The sequence below is a fragment of the Stigmatopora argus genome, chromosome 14 (assembly GCF_051989625.1).
Source record: "Stigmatopora argus isolate UIUO_Sarg chromosome 14, RoL_Sarg_1.0, whole genome shotgun sequence".
Classification (NCBI taxonomy): domain Eukaryota; kingdom Metazoa; phylum Chordata; class Actinopteri; order Syngnathiformes; family Syngnathidae; genus Stigmatopora; species Stigmatopora argus.
In genome coordinates, this window is record NC_135400.1 from 3260653 (window position 1) to 3287508 (window position 26856).

The 26856-nt window shown below is 40.2% G+C and overlaps 1 protein-coding gene across 2 annotated transcripts; it reads right to left on the reverse strand.

Annotated features, from left to right (window-relative positions):
* ppl (periplakin) lies at positions 1–26856 on the reverse strand. Of its 2 annotated transcripts, XM_077618718.1 has the most exons (22): positions 26595–26856; positions 22204–22303; positions 19794–19948; positions 19599–19719; positions 18402–18527; positions 18141–18182; positions 17795–17956; positions 15242–15349; positions 14395–14490; positions 13531–13653; positions 13296–13442; positions 9104–9255; positions 8922–9022; positions 6018–6175; positions 5748–5926; positions 5494–5632; positions 4544–4737; positions 4309–4459; positions 4136–4219; positions 3915–4031; positions 3347–3439; positions 1–3261 (listed from the first exon to the last, which is right to left on the reverse strand). In XM_077618718.1, exons 1-22 carry the CDS (start codon positions 26639–26641, stop codon positions 589–591), a joined length of 5268 nt encoding a protein of 1755 aa, XP_077474844.1. In that variant the 5' UTR covers positions 26642–26856; the 3' UTR covers positions 1–588. The 2 variants fall into 2 exon arrangements, with proteins under 2 accessions (XP_077474844.1, XP_077474845.1); XM_077618719.1 differs by lacking the exons at positions 14395–14490; positions 15242–15349; positions 17795–17956; ... (4 more) ...; positions 22204–22303; positions 26595–26856 and adding an exon at positions 14127–14340.

Consider the following 26856-nt stretch of genomic DNA (forward strand, 5'->3'; position numbering starts at 1 on the left):
TTCTCATTTTAGCTGGACTTTTATTTAAATTTAAGGCACAGCATACAAATGATTTCCTGGTATAATCCCACAAATCTTGGAAGCAATAATTTTTCCTAATAGATTTTATCTATCTGGATTTTAAATCTAAAAAATAGTTGTTTACCCCTGTACCCCACATAGTTAAAAAAAAGCTTAGCAACAGTATTATTCTGAGACCATATTTAATGGTAATTTAATTTGGTAATAACTGAATGTTAATTTAATTACCACAGAGTTTTGTTTGACTAAGCAAATACGTACCAAGTGCATTTGTAATTAAGGAAGTGGGGAAAAACAGTTCACCTAAGCATAAAGTTATTACCTAGCAAAAGGAAAAAAACAGTAATATTCTGAGACCATGTTTAATGGTAATTTAATTTGGAAATAACTGTATGTTAATTTAATTATCACAGAGTTGTGTTTGACTAGGCAAATAAGTACCACGTGCATTTTGTAATTGAGGAAGTGGAGAAAAATACCAGTTCACCAAAGCAGAAAGTTATGACCTAGCAAAAAGAAGAGAAAAAATTGGGAGAAATATTGCTTTTGTAGGTGTTTTGTTGATCACTACTTTTTCTTTCCCGAAACCAATGCACCAAATTCCTGGATGGTTAGCTGTTTGTTCATGTATTGCTGAAGTTGAAGATTTGTTATATGGCCAAGACTTAAAGCATCATCAATGGAGAATTTTTTTCCTGATTTTCTATCATGGAGAACAGATGATTCTCCCTTCGGGCCCTTGACTGTGATTTCCTCCCAGTCACACTCCTGGCTTTGCAGGTTGACAAACATATTCCAGTCGATCAGCCCTAGTTTAAAGGCCTCCTCTGGGCGCATTTCTTTCCCAGTGTCTGGGTCAATTACAACAATGGACCTTCGCAGATGGCTCTCTCTCTGTTCTCTCTTCATTCTAACAGTTGAAAGATTCTTTTGTAGCTTCTCTATCTCCTCATCCTTTTTTATGGTAATGCCTCTGAGCTCCGCGAGTTCTCTCTGTAGAGAGTCAAGCCTCAGCTCCAGGTTCTTTCCATCCTCTCTCGGCGAAGACTCAGTGATAAGCTGAGTCTCTTTGCTGGTAATCTCAATTTCGGAACGAAGCTTACGAATTTCGTTCTGCAGTCTTTGATTTTCATGCTGCAGACGACTACTTTCATCTCTGATGTAATCCAGCCCTTTAGTTGATTTGGTGTTGGAAAACTCCATCTCAGACAGTCTGGAAGTGATTGTAAGTAACTCTTGGTCGAGGTCTCTCTTTCGTCTTTTTTCCTCTTCCAGGGTCCTCTTTAAGTTCTCTATCTCTAGCTGAGCCTCTGGATCCTTTTCAACCTGGACCTTCTCAGTGCGAACAATTCTTTCTTTCACATCCATTTTCTCCAAGGTGACCTGCTGTTGCATCAGTGCATTCAGTTCTTTCTCAAGCAAGATGCGTTTATGCCTCTCTTCATCCAACTGCAGTTTGAGAATAGAGTGTTCTTTCTCTTGTTGGGGATCCTGCTGTAGGACTACCTTCTGCTTAACAGTCACCTTCTCACGGTTTTCTTTGTCTCGCATCTCTAGCTCAGTAAGTCTGACCCGAAGCCTTTGGATCTCTAATTCTGCTTCACGCCTCGCCCTGCGCTCACGCTCAAGTTCCTCCAGCTGCAACTCTAAGTCAGCCTTCAGCCTCTGCAGATGATAGAGCTCTGTTTTCAGAGTATCCTTTTGTCTCTGCTCATTGTTGATGTTTTGTAAGAACGTTTCACACTCTGATCGGAGCACAGCATCTTCTTCCATCTTCACCACTTCCTGCTGGACAAACTTCTCACGGACTTGAGAGAGATCTATCTTCCTCAATCTGATCTTTTCCTCCTGGGATGACCTTTCTCTCTCAAGTTCAAGGCGTTTAGACTGTTCCTCAGACAGTTTTCTTTTCAAGATCTCTACCTCCTCCTTTGTTTTTGGATCCTCTCTGTACTGAAGCACTTCATTGACAACTTCTTTCGTCTGGACCTGAGGTTTCATGTCTTTCCATCTTTGGATTTCATCATTAAGTTGGCGGATCTCCATCTCAGATTTCTCAGTCTGGTGAGTTTTGTCAACAATTTCATTGCGGAGTCTCTCTAGTTCTCGCTCAGTCTGTGGGTCCGTCTTGTATTTGATGACTTCTTTAATAATCTCCTTAACCTCCACTAGTGGTCCTCTGTTCTTGAGCATGGTCAGTTCATCTTGCAAAGATCGAAGCTGCAGTTCGGCATCTCTATACCGCCTCTGCTGCTCAACAAGTTCAAGTCGGAGGTTGGCCACCTCATTCTCTGCCTTGGGATCAGGGCGAACAATTTCCCTCATCTTCTCTTGGATCACAACCTTGGATTTCTCTTCCTCTAGACTAGAAATTTTCCTTTGCAGGTCAGTTTTTTCACGCTGGGACGATCTCCGTTTTGACTTCTCATCTTCATATTGCCTCCTAAGGTTTTCTACTTCCCTTTCCAGTGCAACATCTTTCTCTACTTTAAGGACCTCCTTAATTGAAATCTTCTCCTCAGCCATTGATTTTTCCTTTTCCAGTCTACGAAGCTTCTCTTGGAGAAATTTCAATTCATCCTCTAGTTGCTTCCTCCCGTCAATTTCTTTTTGTTTCCTGCTCAAGAGGAGTCTGTATTCGGTTTCAAGTTGGGGGTCATTTTGTACTTTTATTATCTCCTCTTCTTTGATAACTTCCTGCTCTTTATTCTTCTCTTCAGCCAGGATTGTTACCTGTTTTTGGATCTGAACAAGCTCATTGTCTCTCATCAATTTCTGCCTCCTCAGCTCATCCAGCTCTTCCCGAAGTTTGCGCATCTCCTCCTCCTGACCACGATCTCTTTCAATACGCAGAACCTCTTTTACCATATATTGCTGAGCCCCTTCCTTGACCTCGGTCTCCAGACCACGCAGCTTCAGTTTCAATACTTCTAGGTCATTTTCTAGAACATGGGTAGTGCGACGTTCCTCTGAAAGCTTCTGTTGAACCTTGTACAACTCCTCATCTAGTTGAGGATCGGGGACTTTTTTGATTAGCTCCTTTTTGACAATTGTATCCTGAGGCTTCTGTCCTTCTAGAACATAAATGTCTGTCTGGATTATCTCAATTTCTTTCTCTAATTGCTCTCTCCTCTGAATCTCATCTTGTAGCTGCTTCCTAATTCTCCAAAGTTCCCCTCCTGGGGCAGCTGCATTTACCGACTGGACATTGGTAGACTGGATCAAAGTGATATCTGGTTGCTAGAGAAAAGAGTGTACAGCAATATTATACTAAGTGTTCTGATTATGTACAAAAGAGTATTTATTTATTCTAATGTCATTTCACCTGGTTGAGAAGGCTGTGGGTGAACTCGAGATTTTGTAGTCTTTGCTTGTTCACAGCATTCACCTCAGTATATTTGGCTTCAATAGCAGCTTCCTACAAAAGGAGAAATAATATGTCATCAGAACAGGCACTGTAAACAGTAAAGGTGAGTCTAAATAATTCAGTTTACAATAACAGTCCAGTCAATATAATTACTATATCACTGAATTTGCCACAGAATAGAACATCTAACTGATCCACGGATATAGATTTCTTCAGTTTATATGGTAAAATGTGTATACAACTGTCACAGCATGTTTTGCCACCTAATGGAAAAGTAATTTATTGTTCTTTCCTTATCTCATTTATGTAATAGATGGTAGGAAAAAAGTACTTGACTAATAATTAATATTGTTCGGGGAAATTTAGTGAAATTAGATAATTGCCTGCAGTACCCTAGATGATCTCTCTCTCTTGGGATACTAGTTTGCCATACAACCTTGTTTGGGAATTACTTTACGAAGAATTTAGTGTGCATTGACATACATACTGTTCTGTTGAATTGAAAAAATTCTTCAGCTTGACCCACCTCTGCTTTGACTGCCATTGAAGGCGATTCCATCCGGCTCCGCTTGTATGTCTGAGGAACAAGTCCATCATCGAGGTCTAGTATGGACCTGAACTTTTCAGTTTCAGTTTCATAGTCCTAAAAAGATCCATTCATCGTAAGATTTAAATCATTATCATAATGATTTTTTTAAAATACTATATTTTTTAAGCAATAAATTGTGTTAAAGACAAAAAACTTACTTTGATAGCTTGTTGGTAAAGCCGACCATTTTTAGATAGATTGTTCATGTCAGATTCTTTTCTTGCAATATCAGAAAGCAAATTCTGTATACAGGTGAGGAGAGTAATAAACCACAATTATACCCATTGAAAGATGTTCATCATAGTTGCCTCCAGTTGGAAATTATTCTCACCCTCTGATTCTTCAGTTTAGTTTCCAGTTGCCTTAGGTCATCAGTTTCAGATGGCTCGTAGTTTGGGATGCGAGCAAGCCAGTTATTAGTGTTGTTATAATCATTGCGATAATTATTGTATGCCATCTTGGCCCTCTGGATACTTTGAGACCTGTGACATAGTATAGAGGGGCCTATTAAAATGTGGCTTCCAGGTAAGATTTGTAGATTGCCTTTTTCATCAAGACTCTCTGACCTGGTGTCGATCTGATTGTTCAGGATGTTAAAGCGCTTGTTAAGCTTCTGGACATCAGATTCCTGTCGCTCTATGTCAGGACAATGCTCTTGGAATTTTATGGCCATTTGGTCGGCACTGCTTTTGGCCAAACGCAAGTTCTGCTCAGTTTCATTGACCACTGACCTCCTGGACCTTAGGTCAGAGGCAATGTCCTGTCCATGTTGACAAGGATACAGTGGTTAGAAAGAAAACTCATTTCAGAAAAGTATAAGTGTGAGTGTGAATGGTTGTCTGTCTTCTCGTGCCCTGCGATCAGCTGGCCACCGATTAAGGGTGTCTCCTGCTTCCGGCCCAAAGTCAGCTGGGATAGGCTCCAGCAGCCCCCGTGACCCTTGTGAGAATAAGCAGTTCAGAAAAAGAATGAGTGAATCCCCAAATTTGGTTTATGGTATGGTTTTCTTTAACAATAGAAAATTTGAAAACAGCTTTTTTTTCTACATCTCAAAATCAAGTGTGTTGTGTCTGGTTTTGATCCAAAATGATGCTATTTCTATAACACATTTGCAAATGTCAATTTTTATTTCATGTAGCACTTGATTACTTTACTATCACAAAAAAACTGCCATTTCAGCAGGACTTTAATGGAGAAAGTTTGGTTAGTTCCTATAGATTTTAGGTAACGTGTAATTGCATTTGGGGCATTTTTGCATCACTTCCTCGTTCATTAATTGACTAACTTTTAATGGCGCTAGAACTCCAATCCATTTAAACTGGGATTGGCGAATGTTTGTCCATTCTTTCCCCCTTCAAAACAGTTTGGATGCCAGCCAATGAGTGTCCTATTAATACTAAAGCTAAAATCAAATAAATTATACATTTTTCATGATTGTTGGTGAATTTTAATTTCTTTTTTTGGTGTGTTTCTTCAGATTTTGCAAATATTCAAAGGTATCGAAGAGCAATTTTACCGCAAGCTCACGCTGAGTTTTCTCCAAAGAGGACTGGTCAGAAGGAGCAACATCCTCCCTGGCAAGCCTGTTCTCATAACTGGAAAGTAAAGCCTTCCCATTTTGAAGTGAAGCCTCCAGCTGATTGGAATTCTTCATTCTAAAGAATGCAGGATTTCAATGTTAGCGTGGGTTATTTAAAAAATCTTGAAAATTAATGAAGCAAAAACGCAATCGTGCTTTAGTAGGGGTTAGTAATAAATAAAGTGATGTACTTTTCCTGAGAACTCTGAAGAAGTTGCTCTAAGTTGTTGTACTTCTTGTTGACGTCATCAGCTTTACTGTGAAGGTAAGGAGCGCTGGCACATGTTGAGTTTGAGACCAAAAAGTTCTTTGCTTCTTGCACTTTGGAAGTCTTTTCTGGTTCAATCCTATGAACTGCAATGTCAATATCCTGAATGAAAATGTAAAATTGGGTGAGTTTTAACCTGTCCTAATCTTTTATCAATGATTATTTTGATATGACATGGACTGTAGCAGATTACCCTCAAATCCTGCATGCGGTCACCACTATCCTGCAGTGCCTTCTTTAGCTCAAGTGGTGGGCGCAGTCGCGCTTGAATAGCCTTCTCTTGTTTGTCCAGGTCGCTGGCAACTTTATCTAATCCAGCCATCATTTGGCGGCACTGTTGCTCCTGTTTGTCTGATTGCACAATTTACAAAATGGCAAATTTTATTTTGGCATGTTCCTTGATTTATTCAACACAACTGCATCACGCTGGTGTTTCTGATAAGGTAAGATAAGTACACCTCTGCCTAACTCCTTGAGTGAACTCTGACAGTGAGTGCCCCAATGCTATCCACCCAGTGAATGTGCAATGACACTTTATTCCAATCCGGCAAAAAATACTTTTTTTTTTTAAATAACATGCTCCCAGGTATTGCATCGCTCCTCGCCCCCCAAGGGGAGAGACAATTTGAGAAGCACTGCGGTATCACAACAACATGGCAACATGACAATTATAGGCCAAAAGAAACCACAAAAATTAATGAATTCTGAGTACAAAAATCACAGAAAACATCACCTGTCCAAAGAGCATTAGTTCCCTTGGAAAAAAAATCACATTTCCAACAATCATTCATTCATTGCCTGAACTGCTTATCCTCACAGGGGTCGCTGGAGCCTTTCATCATTCATCTTCCATACCACACATCCTCAATAGGGTTGCGGGAGTTGCTGGAGCCTAACCCATATGACTTCAAGCGAAAGGCAGACTACACCATAGAGTGGTCGCCAGTCAGCTGTAGGGCACCCAGAGAGACAAAAGACCATGCACACTCAAAATCATACCACCACCAGTGGGAATAGAGCCTCCGCCTGCCCGCACCAAAGTCACGCGAGTGAACCTCTACACTACCCAGCCTGTCATTTGCTGTAGCCTATCCCCGCTAACTATGGGCACCAGTCGAGGACACTCTGAATTGATTAGCAGCCAATCGCAGGGCACAAGGAGACAGACCAATATTTGCACTCATACTCTTACCGGCGTGACCAGACGTTTCGTCGACGGACACTTGGTCGACGGACACTTCGTCCCCGGACATTTGGTCGAACGGACGTTTGGTCGCCGGCCAGTTCGTCGAACAGACATTTCGTCGCCGGACATTTCGTTGACGGACAATTCGTCGCCGGATTCGTCGCTGGACATTTCGTCGAACGGACAATTCATCGCCGGATTGGCTCGCTCTCAAAATTATAATCATGAGAGAGAAAGAGTTTATTGTTGAAAGCGATCAACCAGGTAATCTCTCGCTCTCAAAATTATAATTATGAGAGAGAGTTTGTCATCGATTGCATTGACAATGTCAGAGCATTAATATCTAAATATCTAATATCAAAATTATCAATAAGTTGTGTATTATTGGCGTGTGTGTACATGTTATTCGTCGCCAGATTCGCTCGCTCCTGGATTCGCTCGCTGTCAAAATTATAATCATGATTATAATCTCGCTCCCGGCAATAATACGCAACTTATTGATAATTTTGATATTGGATATTTCGATATCAATGCTCTGACATTGTCAATGCCCTGCAATGACAAACTCTCTCTCTCTCATGATTATAATTTTGAGAGCGAGCAAATCTGGAGACGAATAACATGTACACACACGCCAATAATACGCAATTTATTGATAATTTTGATATTAGATATTTAGATATTAATGCTCTGACATTGTCAATGCAATCAATGACAAACTCTCTCTCTCATGATTATAATTTTGAGAGCGAGAGATTACCTGGTTGATCGGTTTCAACAGTAAACTCTCTCTCTCTCTCATGATTATAGCGAGCGAATCCGGCGCCAAATTGTCCGTTCGACAAAATGTCCGGCGACGAATCCGGCGACGAATTGTCCGTCGACGAAATGTCCGGCTATGAAATGTCTGTTCGACGAACTGTCCGGTGACCAAACGGTCGTGTGGCCAAACGTCCGGGGACGATGTGTCCGTTGACCAAACGTCCGGGTACCTTTTACCGGCAGGAAATTTAGAGTGTTAAACCAGCTTACCCTGCATGTTTTTGGGATATGGGAGGAAACCGGAGTACCCGGAAAAAACCCACGCAAGCCCGGGGAGAACATGCTAATTTCACCCAGTGAGGGCTGACCTGGGATCTGTCCCGAACTCACAATATATCCTCATCAGCCTATAACCCTTTTGACATTACTCACACTTATCATGTATTCTGTTTGTTTTATCACTCAAGTCATGTATGTGTACACATATATGGTTATTTGTCCTACACTTTGGACACTAAATAAAGTTAACCTACAGACTAGCTAGCTGTAGAAAAAATGCTTATACGTATAGAATTTCCTTTCAAACTGAAACCCACCCCCTAATATTCAAATTAACGCGTACTTTTCCCTGATAGAAAAGAATTTATAAACGGGAATCAGATATCAGAAGTTGTCTCTTTTTAGGGCCCCAGTCTGTGTGTCTCCATCTCTCTTAAAAAATCCTCCAGGACAGAAAATGAACACACAACGTTGTGAGTACAAGGTCGAAAGGGAACAAACGCCAATAGATTGAACCCTCAACCCCAGAACTGTGAGGCCGAGGCGCTAACTCCTCGGGTGCTGGGCCGCGACATCATAAGCAATTATGATTAAATGTTTATTTTCTCTACAGTGCATTCTGATTATCTCCTAGGTTGCAAAAAAAAACTTGCAACAGTAGTGGAGATTGGAGATGCAATCCACTTCTTAAATCTATTTTTGCACTCCTCTATTTTCTCCAGAAGTAATGCAACCACACTTTCTCTATTTCCCAACTGGGTACTCGGGTGCACATATAGCATGGATTACCAGGAAATATGTGATTATGTCAAGGTACTATTGTAATTTACATAACGACTGTAATTTACAATGGGAAAAAAGCACAAATACCTGCACCACCACTGGATTTTTTTAAATCATCATAGCGTTTCAGCAGTGCGCCCTTGCTCTCTGCCATTTTCTGCTTGACAGAATTTTGTTGTCCAGCCAGGCTGTGGACATACAACATTACAGCTTCATATTTCATTACAAGATATATTATGAATTTTAGAAAAGAACACATAAGAACCCACTTGTCAGCAATTGCCACAGCCTCAGGATCTGTGGGTGGAATAATGAAACAGATGGCTGGAGCTGAATATTTCTGCCCAGCTGCGTCATTCACGTCCCATTTGGCTCCGTTATTGCGAAGCAAAGTGTATCTGTTCCCGCGCACAATTTGCCCCTGCACCCATGCAAAAGTACAGCATGTCATGTTATTCAAAGTGGAAGCCAAAAAGGTCTTGATGATGACAGATGCAAATATCACAATACCTGTAATTGAAAAATCCTGCATAATACAAAAAATATCAGATAATTCCTTGAAGGAAATTAGGGTCAGGATTTAAGAAAGAAGGTGGCCCAGCGGGTGAGCGGTTAGCACGTCAGCCTCACAGTTTTGGGGTCCTGGGTTCAAATCCAGGTTGGTCCTCCTGTGTGGAGTTTGCATGTTCTCCCCGGGCCTGTGTGGGATTTCTCCGGGTACCCTGGTTTCCTCCACATTCCAAAAACACGATATATGATTTTGTAATGTGGAAGATAACTAGAGCACGAAGAGAAAACCCACGCAAGCCCAGGGATAACATGCAAACTCCCCACAGCATGGTCCAGACCTGGGATCAAACTTAGAACTGTGGGGCCAATGCGCTAACCACTCAGCCACCAAAGCACTTGAAGTACAACAAAAAAGTATGAATTGAAAAGAATATTGAAGTACAGTGGTACCTCGTCATACGACCGTTCGTCATACGGAATGCTCGTCTTACGGGGGAAATTTCGATCGAATAATTCGCCCGTGATGCGGTCAAAATTTCGTGATGCGACCAAGCCAGGTAGCCATGGCATTTTTTTTGGCATATGTTTCGTGTATAACAATATTTACGAGCACCGGATGAGCTATTCAGACCAGGAAACGCACAACGCGCATGCGCGGTGAAAAGAGGGCTTTCTGGGTAATGAAGTATACTCGTGCTCGCAAAAGCATCCCCGGTAGCAACTCTATCATAGGCGCCGTTCGAGGGGATGCGAACACAGATGCTACAAGCTAAAAGGAGCCGCTAGCCAGCGCCCCCGAAGCTCCCATAAGCAACGGGGCGATCGCTGATAAAAGACTCTGCTCGTTGGCTGCTCATAAGAACATCGGGGGCACTGGCTCGCTACAGCATCCCCGGTAGCAACTCTATCATAGGCGCCGTTCGAGGGGATGCGAACACAGATGCTACAAGCTAAAAGGGAGCCGCTAGCCAGCGCCCCCGAAGCTCCCATGAGCAGAGGGGCGATCGCTGATAAGACTGCTGCTCGTTGGCAAGTGGTCGTGCGTTCTCCGATTGTGAGGACATTTGTGTGCATCATTTTCGGAATATTTTGAAGGGAATAGTACGACAGCAAACAGCCCATGGATAGCGAACGTGAGGGTGGAGTGTTTGTTCTGTTTACGAGTGCGTCATGTGGAAAACAAACCGAAGCCCCCCGCCCCTTTTGTGCGTCTCTCTCTCCCCTCGGCGAAATCCGCCCAATTTTTGTTAGATTAAACACTTTATTTCTAATAAACCACTCGTTATTTATTACTTTGTCAATATATGGCGAATTATAAGAAATAAAACATTTTTTTCAATCCAATATCCTGTTTTTGGTGTTTTTTTCAGAGAGTTGGAACGAATTAATTTGTTTCCCATTCATTTCAATGGGAAACTTTACCTCGAGTTACGAGTATCTTGTCATACGAGCTCAGTCCCGGAACGGATTAAGCTCGTATCTCGAGGTACCACTGTAATGAGTAACTGCTTACAATATATTTCCCAGCGCAATGAGCTGTTGTTAGTATATTTTACTATAACCTATTACATGACCAGATTAGGCCAAATAAATACACAAAAATCCAACGACAAAAATCCAAAGAAAACTAGTGCCCTCTAGTGGAGAAAACTTATTTCATTTATTCATAATCCGTACCGCTTACATACCTGTCAATTTATACTCTTTTTGTAAAAAACGACCTCGTTTTACCGATTTTGGATCTAATCCGGATCGTCTCTGTCACTGGTAGCAGACGAAGATGTCATCGTTGACTGCTAAAATTGTCATGCTTTTGCACATGCGCATTCCGCCTTTTCACTATATAAATATAGCGCTTCAGCAAGCAATGTACCAAGACAGTCAGGCTGTCTGCGTTATGAGCACCATCTACAGAATCTTGAATTTAGTGCATGCAGAAGGCACACTGGCTGATTGGGCACTACGTCCACTTTGGGGAAGGTTTTAGACTTTGAAGTGCGCCCGATGCGAATAAATATGTGCCTTTTGATTTTTATGGTTTATTATCGCTTAATAAGGGAATTGCAGTCATTAAAAGGGGAGAAATTGGCCGATGTTGACATGTATGTGCTTATCCTCATAGGTGCGAGCTGCTATCCTAGCTAATTACGGGCACCAGGCGGGGGACACCTAGAATTGGTGCCCAGCCAATCTCAGGGCACAATGAGACTAACAACCGTTGATGCTCACACTCCCATACCTCGGGGCAATTTAGAGTGTCCAATCAGCCTACCATGCATGCTGCCTACCTTGAAATTAAAAGGATCAAATCTTTGTTTTTCCCTGGTCTACCAGTGCCAAATGAAAGCTAGATGAGTGGTTGAAATCTGTGGTTTTGAGTAAAGTTCACACAATATCTCATCTCATCTCATTTTCTGAACCATTTTATCCTCATTATGGTCGCGGGGGACTCTGGAGCCTATCCCAGCTGACTCCGGGCCAGAGGCGGGGGACACCCTGAATTGGTGGCCAGCCGATCGCAGGGCACAAGGAGACAGACAACCATGCACTCTCACACCCATACCTAGGAGCAATTTAGAGTGTCCAATCTGCATGTTTTTTGGAATGGAGTACTACGGGTATTACTGGAGCACACGGAGGAAACCCACGCAGGCCCGGGGAGAACATGTAAACTCCACACAGGTGGACATGACCTGGATTTGAACCCAGGACCCCAGAGCTGTGAGGCCGATGCGCTAACCACTCGCCCCATCGGACCACCCTCACACAATATTAAATGGTATATTTCTATGGCACTTTAAAGACGGCAAGTGATTAAACAGACCAGCATGATATTAAGACAGCTGCAAGTTTGTGTGTGGCCATGTGACTGTACTGTTATGTTACGTACTCGTGATTATTATTTTTTGTTGTATCATTGATAAAACTGGTAGAGACACTGAGGGCATCCCTGACACAAATAAAGTAAAATCCAATAGTAGGTAGAGTAGAGACCAGTGTAACCCAAAGTAATCTACTCCTGTCAAAGTAAAAATGTATGGCATCGTAAAACTGCTCTTAGAAAATGTATCATATTGCTACCCCCTCTGATCGGTGCATATGTGACATGTTAAAGTGTTTAATTTGCACCCCATTGTTGGGGATGTGCAACTAGTTTTGATTGGATGTATATCGATATTCGATTATTGATGCCTTGATCCGCATACCACTAGTTTTGACTGGATGTATATCGATATTCGATTGTTGATGCCTTGATGCGCGTACCTTGACCAACACGGGAGATCTTCTTCATAAAATTGTAGTTGGATTGTGGAAGCAACAACGAATAACTATTGTGATGATTTCTCCCTGTGTTTCAAGGTATGCTGGTTGTTGTAGAGGCCGGTTGAGTTTGTGGTTTGCAATATATACACTGTTTAGCGTGTGAGAGAGAAGATAATGTTTAGTAATGTTTATCTACTTTTGAAGTGTGAGCGTGAATGTGCGAGTCCCGGGTCATGGACATGTATGTAACATTCAGTACGCTACCTTCGGCCGCCATTACCCTGTATAGTGTCTATGATGGTTATAGCAAGGAATTTATGTTATTGATATTTCATTGTTTACCCTGTCGAATAGTTGAGAAGGACTTCTCAAAGTTGTAAAAAGAAAAGATAAAACAAGTTATGACCGTATAATGAACGGGTGTAATTTTACATTATGTTTTGGGTTCTAACGTGTTGCTAATATATATATATATATATATATATATATATATATATATATATATATATATATATATATATATATATATATATATATATATATATATATATATGGGGGTAATTGTATATTATGCGTTTTTGTGTTGATAAAGATATCATTAAAGTTGGATTGAGGAAGCAACAACAAATCACTATTGTGATTATTTCTCCCTGTGTTTCAAGCATAAATACAGGGTGCAACACATACCTCATCTGTGTCGAAATCGCATAAAGACTCAGCAGGCAGAGGCTTTTGAGATGTTTCTTGTCTAGCCTTCAGCGGTAAAACTTGAAGACCCCGCTTCTGCAGAGCCTTCACCCGCTCATCAAAGTGGTCCATAGCCTTGGATTGATCCTTCAGAGCGGGGAAAAAAATGATGTTTTTTTGCAGAATGTTCAGAGAATGAGAGTAAAGGTTGATCAGTCTTACAACAAAAACTTACATCTAATTCTCTGATCAGACCTTCCATCTGGTACACATCCTTGAATTCAGGGTTGTATTTCTGTTTAACCTCCACATCCAGTCGCTTCAACAGGTCCTGGGTGTCACGAGCCTCTTTGTGATACTACACACATGCACAAGAGTTATGTAACTATTTTAATAATTTAGTACTTGGCATAAACTTCTTTACCAAATTTTTATGATAATAAGGCACACTTCTTTTTGCACGGCAATGCTCGTAACATAACATAAACAAATTTAAATAAACTAGGATTACGATGCAGATACACTCAAAAATAAGTTTTATCTAACCTTACACTAAACTTAATTCTAATTAGTTTTACATTTTTAAACCTTTCTTCTCTCCTCTTATTCCTTCAAGTTGGCTCTGTTTGCCCCGCCTCCACCCTGAGTTTCAGATGCAACCTATCGATGGTAGTTTGGTTTTGTATTCCCTTCAAAATATTCCGAAAATTATGCACACAAATGTCCTCACAATGGGAGAACGCATGACCACTTGCCAACGAGTAGTATATATAACTCGTATTAGCGATTGCCTCGCCATTCGCAATGACTAACGGGAAAAAAAACACTTACATTACAAGAGGGAGTTGCGACCAGAGATACATTACACGAGGGAGTTGCGGGGAGAGAGACAGTGCCCATGGTGTTCTTATGAGCAGCCTCTCGCGTCCGCTGTCTGCTCGTATATCAAAATTTGTCTGCCCGAAATTTAACTTGTATCTCGAATTGCTCGTATGTAGGGCCACTCATATGTCGAGGTACCACTGTAGTTCATCAATGGTGCGCCTTAGAGTCTGAAAAATATGGTAAATGTTCATGTCTTATCAGTATCGTATCTAACCTTGTGGTACTCATCCATGTGTTTCAGGTGATTTTCTTCACAGATTAGCAGATTTAAATATTCTTTCCAGTCAGCATGAACAGCCTCCATGTGGGCCTGGAAAAGAGCGTACACAGTCAGTTCATGTGTTACATTAATATATATATATATATATATATATATATATATATATATATATATATATATATATATATATATATATAATAGAATACGTTAATATGTAAGACACCGATTATTAATTCACAGATCAACAAGAGCCGGTTCTAGAGGTGACTGTGTAGTTCCGTTCAGAAAGAGTGCATTTAGCCAAAACACCTTCTCTGTGCCACAAATACCTGGATGTACCATTGGATGTACATACTCTTTTTTTTTAATGTATTATAGCCTCGTACATCATTGTACATTTGTTTTAGTCCTTCCCGTCACTAAACCACGCCCCTTTTACACTTGGAAACTAGGACCTATCAAGTCCTACCATAGACCCCCCCCTTGACTCCGCCCAGTTGCAAGGGACAGAATATCATGAACGGAAACTAGTTCAGACAACGATATCTTAAAATGTCGAAACGATCGGTGGTAACTTTTAAATGCTTAATGCATATGTTCAGCAGTATGCCAAGCTTAAAGCAGCGCAAAGCCCTCTTGCCAATAAATATATCTGAAAAATATACCCTTTAAGTAAGAAACAAAAGAAAGGAGAAATTGTTGCATGAGTTCTGCATGCATTTCTACCCGATTCATCACTTAATAAAAAACAAGACAGATTTATTGATTATAATAATCACTCATTACAGCTGTAACTATACAGAAAAATCTCACAACAAGACACAGATCGTTGAAGCGTTACCTCAATAACATTTGACCCTGGATGTTTTGCTGCAATCAACTTTTCTCCATCTTCATTTAGCTTCGTGATTGTCGCCTCCTTGGACTCCAGACATTTGCCAATGAAATTCTGTTAGAAACAGTGCCACAATACATTGATTGAAAAATTCTTAACATTTTATTTATATCCAGTAGTTTTTTTTAAGGGGGCCGAGATAAATCGAAAGCTACAGTAGATAGACAAAATATTTAGAATAGGGGTCTCCAAATTATTCCACTCAGGCTTCGTTCAGACTGCAGGCATATCTGATTCCAGTGTGTTTTCTCCTCATATGCGATTTTGGAGATGGCTGTCCAAATTGGAATTGTGCCTGTTCAGACTTTGCCACAGCTGTCAGGCTAGTGTTAAGACCTACCGTATGTATACATGTACATCTATGTGTATGTATGTATGTATATATATGTTTATGAAAGTGTATGTATGTGTATGTATGCATGTATGTATGCATGTATGTATGTATGTATGTATGTATGTATGTATGTATGTATGTATGTATGTATGTATGTATGTATGTATGTATGTATGTATGTATGTATGTATGTATGTATGTATGTATGTATGTATGTATGTATGTATGTATGTATGTATGTATATATATATATATATATATATATATATATATATATATATATATATATATATATATATATATATATATATATATATATATAAAATGCCTTTCCTATATCTGCATTCTCACCCTCTTGCTACTGTAACAAAGACATTTCCCGAATACGGGATGAATAAAGTTATCCAGTCCAATTATGGGGCCATTTAACAGATTGCTGTGGCAATAAAGGTGTCGTGTAGTGTGTGTAGTGTTTGACATAGTAGGACACCGACCTTCAACACCGTCTTGTACCTTATTTGTCCATGTGCGCAGAAGTAACATTCACAAGCGCAACTGTTCAAAAACATTCTCTAACACTACGGTGCATACTACCGTATTTACTCGCATATAAGGCGCCCCGCGTATAAGCTGCACCCTTAAAATTGCCTTAAAATTGTTGAATTTTACAATTTCTCGCGTAAAAGCCACCTCCCAATTTGCAATTTTCACCTCCATATTCATGGTTTTAATAAGGAGTACAAATGTGTTTCTTTGAAGGGAAAACCTTAAGAAAATCATCGCATGTGGTATTTCTGAGCTACTGTATGAATCAAAAGCACATTATTAGGGTCAATATCATAGGGAAGTTAAATGCAAAATATCAAATTATTCAATTTGAAAAAAGACATAAGTCTATCTTGATGAGAACCTGATGCTTTTGAATGACAGAAATTACAATTTCACAATGTCATGAATTTCCTATGTTTTCCGATGTGTTTCCATTAAAAGGGAAGCTAGTGTATTGTTTCTTTTCGTTCAGGCACCTAAGTGGGCAGCTCAGGGTCCTATAGTTGTAGTTCTTTTGCATGGAGTACAGCGAACATTTTCGGCTGAGTTTTCAATGTTCGTCTAAAAGCTGACTGTAACGTGTTTGTGGAGAAGAATCCCATGCACTGTCAATTCCTTGGAATTAATATAAAGGGAGCTGATGAATCATCTGTGTCTCACTCTCTGACCGGAATATTTGTGTAGATGAGGTGTCCCAGCGCTATCAACGAACACCGTAATGCTAAGCTAATTCGCTAATAGTTTTATCGGTGTATATTTTCTCTACTTTGAAATAAATGACCGTATCGGTTGCATTGTCTTGCGTGATTGTGTTTCGTCTTTGTCACCTTGCAGTTTCGTGCATGTCGTCTTTTTATGCGCGTACAAGCCGTACCCTCGGTTCAGACATCATTTTTTGTCCGACAAATGCGGCTTATATGCGAGTGAATACAGTAATTTTATCTTTCTCTGGAACTGAACCATGTCTGTCTGTATCCTCTCTCCTTTATCGCACACAAAATACTTTCATATAACTAGTCTTGTTTAGATATGTGCTCCCACAGATTGACAAGGAAACACGTTTCTTCCTCCTTCTCTAGCGTGCTCCATTAGAGCTCTTTTCCGCACTCAGTCTTCCGTCACATGGAGTGATGTCACGGACAGTTGAATACCATTTGAGCTGTTCAGATTGAGATGTGTCTCGTCCATATCGGATATGAAACTACCTCCCGCATGTGGTTTCAATATGTTTTGCAGAAATTTGATTTCTGTGCTCTGTGACAGTTCATACTATATAAAGGAGCAATCCGCTTCCAATGTGGATGGCCTAAAAATCGGATTTTGGCTGCCACTCTGAACAAGCCCAAAGTGGACACAGAAATTTGTTCCAGCCAAACCAGACACCTTTTTACCAATTGGTGTGCTGCAAGTGTAATCAGATTGCAGTCAGGTGTTGTTTGTTTTAGTAAGAACATCATTGGTTAAACTCTGTGTAACCCACAATTCCCCTTGAGGAGCGGTTTGAAGACCCTTAACTTTGACAGACAGATTCTATTCATCCATATGACATTGTGACATCACTTAATTCAGTCACTTTATTTGTGAGGAATGGAATTTTTTGTTGTTGGTTTTTATACCTCATATTGCCTTTGGCGGGCTGGGTAGTCTAAATTACTGTCACTCCAGTCATAGTTGATTCTCTCATCAGCCTGTTGGTCCATCCAGTAAAGCTCATTGGTGCAACGCTGCATATAGTCACGCAGACTCCGCAGGTGGCGCTGGCGATCGCTCGAAAGAGCCTAAAGAAAGAGTGTGAAAGAAAGAGCAAGGGAGGCGGGTAGGGGTTTGTGATGGCTCATCGATCATGCAGATGTTCTATTCTAATGAATGATTATGATAACGTTCATTGTAAGAAGATGAAAATATCCATAAATACATACTACATGTACACATGGGCAGCATAATATGTTTAAATTTCATTACCAACAGTTTGTTGTATTTCATCTGGAGGCCACTGACATATTCCTGGGAAAACAAACAAAACATAACAGGATGACAGTGTGTTTGCTAGGTTTTTATTTTTTTGATAGTTGAGTATTTTAACTTATTAGTTTTAAAAATGATCACATCAACACAATTTCCAAGTAATTTTAAATGGCCTGAAAGTATTTCATTAGCCGCATGCTTTCTTTCATTAAGTACACTTTTTCACAAATTCCTTTTATTTCGTGTGAATGTTTGTACCTTGTCACCACCAGCGGAAATGTGAGGCGCCAAAGCCTCCACCTCACTATGGAAGATATTGTGCTCCTCCACCTCGTTTTCCACAGATGGTAGGTCTGGGCCAAAGCCTTTGTTGCTCAGATTTTCCTAAAAAAAAAAGACATGAGAAGGGATCTAACTTTGCTTATGCCTATTAAAAGTTAAGTACCCCATTTACTACTTTAATGACTTGGATGCCTTCACTAACTGGCTCACATTTCTATTATGCTGCTAGACTTCTGCCTGCTCGGTAAGTTCTTGCATATATAAATGACATTGTTTTCATATTTTTTTATTTTATTTCTTTTTCAGATAATTTAGCATTAAAAACAATGCATTTAATTTTTATTTAAGGGTAGCATATATATCTCATCTCATTTTTTGTACCGCTTTGATTAGGATCATGGGGGGTGCTGGCGCCTATCCCAGGTGACTCCAGGCCAGGGGCAGGGTACACCCTGCATCGGTGGCCAGCCGATCACAGGGCACAAGTAGACAAACAACCATTCACGCTCAGACTCATACCTAGGGGCAATTTAGAGTATCCAATCAGCCTACCATGCATGTTTTTGGAATGTGGGAGGAAACCGGAGTGCCCAGAGGAAACCCACGCAGGCCCGAAGAGAACATGCAAACTCCACACAGGTAAACGTGACCTGGATTTGAACCCAGGACCCCAGAGCTGTCAGGCCGACGTGCTAACCACTCGCGCCACCATACATATCTGTATATGTGTATATATATATATATATATATATATATATATATATATATATATATATATATATATATATATATATATATATATATATATATATATATATATATATATATATATGTATATATGTATGTCTGTATATATAATATATATTTATATATATAATTGAATATGTTAATATGTAAGAAACCGATTATTTATTCACAGATCAACAAGAGCTGGTTCTAGAGGTGACTGTGTAGTTCCGTTCAGAAAGAGTGCATTTAGTCAAAACACCTTCTCTGTGCCTCAAATACCTGGAACTTAATACCAACTACCATTGGATGTACACACTCTTTTTTAATGTATTATAGCCTCGTATATCATTGTACTTTTGTTTTAGCCCATCCCGTCACTAAACCACAACCCCTTTACCCTCTTTACAGTGTGTGTTTGTTTGTGTGCGTGTGTGTGTTTCCTACCAGTTTCTCATCCATCATGTTGCCCCAGTTAATTGTGGGCACCCCTTCAGTGCGGATAAGTTGGTAGATGCGCTCATGGTCCTCTCGTAGCTTATTCACTCTCTCACGCAGCTGCCTCATGCTTTACGCAAACAGAAAAACTACTTTAGGTATTTAAGCTAAAACTACATGAGGAAAATACATACTATTACTTACTCTTGTCCAATCATCTCTGCCTGAGGATGCTGAAGACGCTTGGCATTGACAGCATCTTCATCCAAGCCAACGAGCAGTTCCAAAGAATTGAGGAGTCGCTTGTTGGTGTCTTCCTGGTACAATGGCTGCTTGGCCTCGTTGATCTTACTTACATCCTATGGCAAAAAAGTCAAGGTAAAATATGAGTAACACAATTGATTTACGTAATTCAATTTTGCCCTGTCAATCCTGCTCATTGGTTTTTGATAAGTGACTGCTGAGGTCAACTCGCTGAGTGAATATCTCAGAGGAACCACCAAAGATTATTAGGTTTTCATTCAAGAATTATGTTTTTGATTAAATAAGTCAAATGAAAACAACAGTATACAATGTTTTCGACTCAGAGTCATATTCACATACAATGTCTTATCTAAGTACAGCACAGACGTTTCCCCAAGGAATTTAATTTCTGAAAATTAGACTCATGGAAAAGTTACTCTTTTAATATTATTTTTTTCCATGATATTAAATGTTTTTTGGTGGGGAAAGCGCATTTGTATCAGCAATTAAATCTAATAATTTAATTTGCTTGCCCCGTTGACTTTTACGTGTAATTATACGAAACTTACAATTCTATCAATGTAGAAGCTTTAGGTAGGCAGATTGGCAAATCTTAACACCTGTGGAAGTTGTAGCTAACTAAATTTATTTTATTTTCTAACAATATTACTGTACAGTTGTTCCTCTACTTTCAAAAGTAATTGGTTCCAGAACTTTTTTCATAACTTGAAAATTTCATAAGTAGAGCAGTACTTTATATATAAATTCTCTAATTCGTTCCACGGTCCTAACACAACTACCAACTAAACCCTTTAAAATTGGTCAAAGTGTACATTTTTTTTATGAAAGATGTGAGGAAACACAAAAAATGAGAGCAAATTATAAGAAAATAATTTATTAATGTCTTAAAATGAATAACAAGCATACAAAATCTATCCGTGCTGAAACCCAGGGAAACAAGAGGACGCTAACGGTATATGAGGGTCAAGCGGGGCATGTTATCATGAATAGGAATGATGAGTCGATGCGTCTTGACCTCCGCGGCAGAGGCTCCACCAAACCCCTGACCGACTCACCCATGGGGTTCGATCGAACCCAGGTTAAGAACCACTGCTCTAGAGAGTTTGTTTTTATGCTCCCTCGACCAACTGGTCACCCATGATAACCACTTCTTTTCATTTGCACTGGTAATTCTCTTGGGAGGCATGATGATGAAAATCGAAGCAGCTGCTTAATCCACACTTGGAAAAACTCAACAAAAAACACCGTCAGAACTCCGTGATGACGAACGGTGCTCAAAAGTACATAAGAGAGAATCTTGAAATATTGATACATTGAAAGTGGTTGTTGTGAGACACCCAATGAGAGCCCAGCAGAGTGTAGCGAGTGAGAAACGGATAAGGAAATGCATTTACTTTTTGGGGGATTTCGTAGCTTGGATCTTTTTCGAGGCACTCATTTGCATATAAAAAGCTTTCGTAACCTGAAAATGTTGTACCTAGAGCAGCGGTCTCCAAACTATTCCACAAAGGGCCACAGTGGGTGCGGGTTTTCATTCCAACCCAGAAAGAGGACACCTTTTCACCAATCTGGTGTCCTAAAGTGCAATGAGTGGATTGCAGTAAGGTGCTTCTTGTTTTCTGCAGGAATCTCATTGGTCAAAGTGTCTGTGCTGGATCAGTTGGAACAAAAACCTGCACCCACAGCAGCCCTCAAGGACCGGTTTGGGGACCCCTGACCCATAGGCCTTCGTAAGTAGAGGTATGACTGTATTTCAGATTGTACATATACTGTATACTGTATATTGTAAATTTACGTTTTAATGTTTTCAAAGCAACTAGCGCTTTGTTTTTAAACAAGACAGTTTAAGATGTCAGCAAAAGTTTTATTGGGGCAAATATAGCAAAAATTAATTGACCCTAATAATTTGCATAAACAGGTTCAGAGACCATGTTCAAAGATTTTGAGACACTTTGATGGACCTATTTATTGGGTTATAATATTTCATTGCATTATTGTATCACTGTCAATGATATACTTCCCACATTTCAATTTTTTTTCCTACATAGCTTTGTTTAGCAAATGATTTGAACATTCAGACCTGTGATTGATAGTCAAAAAAAGGCAGCATATTTATTGTAAAAATGTATGATAACGAACAAATTATGCATATATATATATATATATATATATATATATATATATATATATATATATATATATATATATATATATATATATATATATATATATATATATACTATATATAAAATACTAAAAAATGTAATGGTCGTTAATATAAATTATCTTTAAAATCTCAGTATTTAAAGTTATCTGGCAACTTAAAACTTCCTAACAAACTGAACTCTACCTTGTTGAGGTTCTGCTCGACATCAGAGATGTTCTTCTCCACTTTATCAGCATTCTTTTGCAGCTTTTCAATCAGACTTGTCAATTCCGTTGAGGAAACACTGAAAGAAGAAGCCACAGTGATTAAGATTATCGCCATGGGATCCAGCCTTTGGTTTATGGCGAATTTAATTGAACAGTGAAACGAAAAGCATTGCAGTTAATAATTTGACACAATGTCAATGTGTTTGCTGCCCATTGTAGCAAAACAGTAGCAAAGCTCGGTCCCAGAACGCATTAAGCTCGTATCTCAAGGTATCACTGAATTAAATTTTAGTTGGTTCATGGCTGATTAAGTAGATTACCGTATTTTCTCGCATGTAAGCCGCCCCGCATATAAGCCGCACCCTTAAAATTGCCTTAAAATAGCTGAATTTTACAATTTCTCGCAAATAAACCGCCCTCTGATTCACGATTTTCACCTCCATAATCATGGTTTTAATAGGGAGTACAAATGTGTTACTTTTAAGGGAAGATCTTGAGCACGTGGTATTTCTGAGATACTATATGAATCAAAAGCACATTATTAGTGTGCATATCATAAGTTAGTAATTCATCCAGTATTACTGCAAAACAGAAAATAACTAACAAATAAAAATTACTTTCAGCGCAAAATCTTGTAAAAATCAAGTACTAAAAGGTTATTAAAAAAATTTATGTAAAAATATGAGATTTAACTGTAACATTTAAGCGCACTAATATTAGATCCTACTGATTTCTCATGTAGAAGATATGCATTGATCTTGAAGTAGGGAATTGTGCCATCATTTAGGGCATTGATTTAATTCACAACAGCCAGAGTTAAGCCAATTTCATTGACATATCAAGCAGTTGCAGTTGCCTTCAAAGCAAGATGAGCAATTAAAAAATAATAATAACAAAAACCATGAGCATTTTATATACAAACTCCCCAAGGCTTTCTCAATTTACTTCTCTCTGTGAAAACACAGTACTTTGTGGACTTTTGCACACATTGCCGTCAAAGCAGTCAAAGTGATAGCAAGAGGTGTGTCTGCTTAGAGATAGGGAGGAAACAGAAACCAGATTGGCCGGCCGGTGTGCTTTCAAGTGCTGAGTTGCCTTCTTCTTTAACTCAGGAATAATTTAGGAAACCATAAAATACTTCAAGCACTATGCATTGTGACATTTATGCTTGGTGATGAGACTTTAATTAAGAAAAGAAAAAAAAAGTAAAAGAAAGAGTATCTTGTATTGCTATTAGAGTTAGCTTGCCTATAAATTCCACAGGCTGGCTGAATAGAGGTTAAAATAGTTTCTTTCATCTTGAGACTTTCTTAGGTTTGCTTTGTGCCAACAAGTATACTGTATCTATATGTTATGTACAGTCTGTTGCATTATTAAACTCTGTGCCTGTTTGACAGGTCATGTACATGTCATTTTAAAAATACTAGTCCACATTTATCTACAATACTCATGCATAGCCCTACCCACTCCACTGCAGAACAAAACAGACCTTATGTAACTCTCTTGCTTAAACCACTGGACAAGTAACTTCAATTGTATCCCTTTTTATGATTTAAAAAATCTAGAGTGCCGAGCAGTTGTTTTGTCCCCTTTGAATGCACAATTTCAGACAAAAAAGAAACAGGTCCTTGTTTAAGACAACATGTCACTTTCTTCTCATTTTCATGTTTCTTTTTTGTTTTAATATGCACCCAGAGTAAACACACGAAAAGACACAATCATAATGAGTTTGCTCTTCAATTGACAAATAGCAGTGTTGCACATTTTAGTTGGAACATTAAAAGGAAATGCCATGGTTTTTTAGCCTCTTTCGTTACAAATATTTGCTAAAAGTTGTATTGGTTGCAGGAAGGGAGAGAGGGAGACATGAGTTTCCATGGCATGGAAGTGTGTTTCCGTGTGTGTGTGTGTGCGTGTGTGTGTGCGTGTGTGTGTGCGTGTGTGTGCGTGCGTGTGTGTGTGCGTGTGTGTGTGCGAGTGTGTGTGTGTGTGTGGAGGGGGGTCTATTTGGGAACATAAGGTTATAATACTGTTATGATTGTGGGTGTGGTTGGAGCTGTTGTCATTTGTTGTGAGATCATCAAAGTAAAACTTACTGGTGTCAGGACTCTGTGAGAACATGTTTGGAGAGACATCAACCTCTCCAGGAGTTAAGTTTGTTCGTAACATTTTTATCAAGCGGTTATTCAAAGAAGTACTTGTAACAGGTCTGAACTAGCATACAAAGAGTTCAATGGATTTTTTCTGTTCTTCCCCCTGTCTTGCTTTCTTTTTAACCACAAAATTACAAACAATTGTAACAAATATGTCAGTGTTTCCCAACCTTTTTTGAGCCACGCACACTTTTTGCAGTGAAAAAATCTCAAGGGACACCCTTCGGGGGGCTCCCTCGTTCTGCTGGGGGACTTCAATCACGTGGGCAATGACAGTTAGACCTGGAGGGCAGTGATAGGGACGAATGCCCTCCTCCCCGATAGGAACTCAAGCGTTCTATTGTTCTATTGTTGGATTTCTGCGCTCGTCGTGGATTGACAATAGTGAACACCATGTTCAAGCATGAGGGTGTCCATAAGTGTAGTTGCCACCAGGAAACCCTAGGCCGCAGTTCGATGATCGACTTTGTGGTCGTGTCATCGGACCTGCGGCTGCATGTCTTGGACACTTGGGTAAAGAGAGGGGCGGAGCTGTCAACTGATCACCACCTGGTGGTGAGTTGGCTCCGATGGTGGGGCCGGATGCCCGTGCGGCCCTGTAGACCCAAATGTTTCATGACAGTCTGCTGGGAACACCTGGCAGAGTCCCCTGTCAGAAGGTTTTTTTGAATTCCCACCTCTGACAGATCTTCTGTCATGTCTGGGAAGAGGTGGGGAAAATTGAGTCCGAGTGGGTCCGCTCTTTTATTGCCGAGGCAGCAGGCAGGAGTTGCGGCCGCATGGTGGTCGGTGCCTGTCATAGCGGCAACCCCAGAACCCGCTGGTGGACACCGGCGGTAAGGAATGCCATCATGCTGAAAAATGAGTCCTTTTTGGCCCACGGCAGCTGGGTGGCCAAGCGGCATGTGCCTCTGGCTGTCTCCGAGGCAAAAACCCAGGCATGGGAAGAGTTTGGTGAGGCCATGGAGAACGACTTCCGGGTGGCTCCAAGGAAATTTTGGTCCACCAGCCGACGTCTCAGGAGGGGAAAACACTGCACCACCAACACAGTGTATAGTGGCGATTCGGTGCTGCTGACCTCGACTCATAATGTTTTCAATCGGTTGGCCAAATACTTTGAAGACCTCCTCAATTCCACCAACACGCCTTCCCATGAGGAAGCAGGGAAGGGGGATGCTGTGGCAGATTCTCTGATCTCTGTGGTTGAAGTCACTGAGGTGGCTAAAAAGCTCCTCGGTGGCAAGCCCCGGGGAGGTGGATGCTGCCCCCACGCCCCGACTTCGGATAAAGTGGGAGAAGATGAGATGAGGCATATGTTATACATACAGAGCTATTCATAGTAATAATCAAGAAATTACACCTACCCAAATAATCTGTGGGTGTGTTTTATGGGGGTTGACTCTACACACTACACCCCCCCCACAAACACACACACATACATACAATTAAGCACCCACCCCAACGGTAGAATTAATTATCTTTAAATGCTTGTTTTCCTTACACGACATACAGAGAAAACTCATTGGGAGACTATTATAATGCTCATCTATTTTTCAGCACGTTACATCTAGGGCTCTCAACTCTCCCCCAAAATTCCATGTCACACTATTCCATCAAACACAGCACTTATCTCCAAGTGACTGAGTGATTGGTGACTATAACAAATAAAAAGACCAAGGTCAAATGTCACCAACCATGGCAGTCTGGGATACAGTAAGCTACTGTCAGAGAGTTAGCAATGTTATTTTTCCCACATTGTTGTTGAAAGTTGGTATATTACCTATCAAACCAGTCAGTACAACTTTACAACAGTGCCACACCCTCTCTAGAAATGAGCGCAAACCATGCAAACTAATGGATTGGTATTTAACTCTCACACCCATGACTGGGATAGGCCCAATTGTTCAGGTTGCATAAAATGAACATATTTTGCAAATACAAAACCATGTTGTCAAATTAAGTCACTGCATGTGGAAAAAACACTAGGTATGGTTTAGCTTGGGTTGTAGTTGAATATTATTTATTAGCAATTTACTCATTCACTTCCATTGAAAGCAAAATACATAAAATTGAACTGGCTGGCATTGAATGATCACGTTTTGAGTGCCACTTGCGTCAATGGGCGTCAATGTTAGAGTTAAAGCGTAGGTACTGCAGAGTTCCTTGAAATGAAAACTAAGAGAATGCGCGTGACTGGTAATTTAAGTCAACTTACGTTTTGGTGACCGGCGTCACAACCGAATTTTTGCTCTTTCTCTTCATCGTGGTGACAGGTGACCTGTTGGCAGCTTCCAATCAAACGACAATGCTAGCCAGTCAACGTTGATGTCGAATTGTCGATCCACTGCTGCTCGCGCGTGAGTGCCGTGTGTCAGACGTGTCTACACGCCCTTCACGAGTCGATACTTCCTTTCCCACACTCAGCCAATGAGCTACACTGCGTTCATTGCAGGAGAAGTCACCTTTGAGTGGATTTT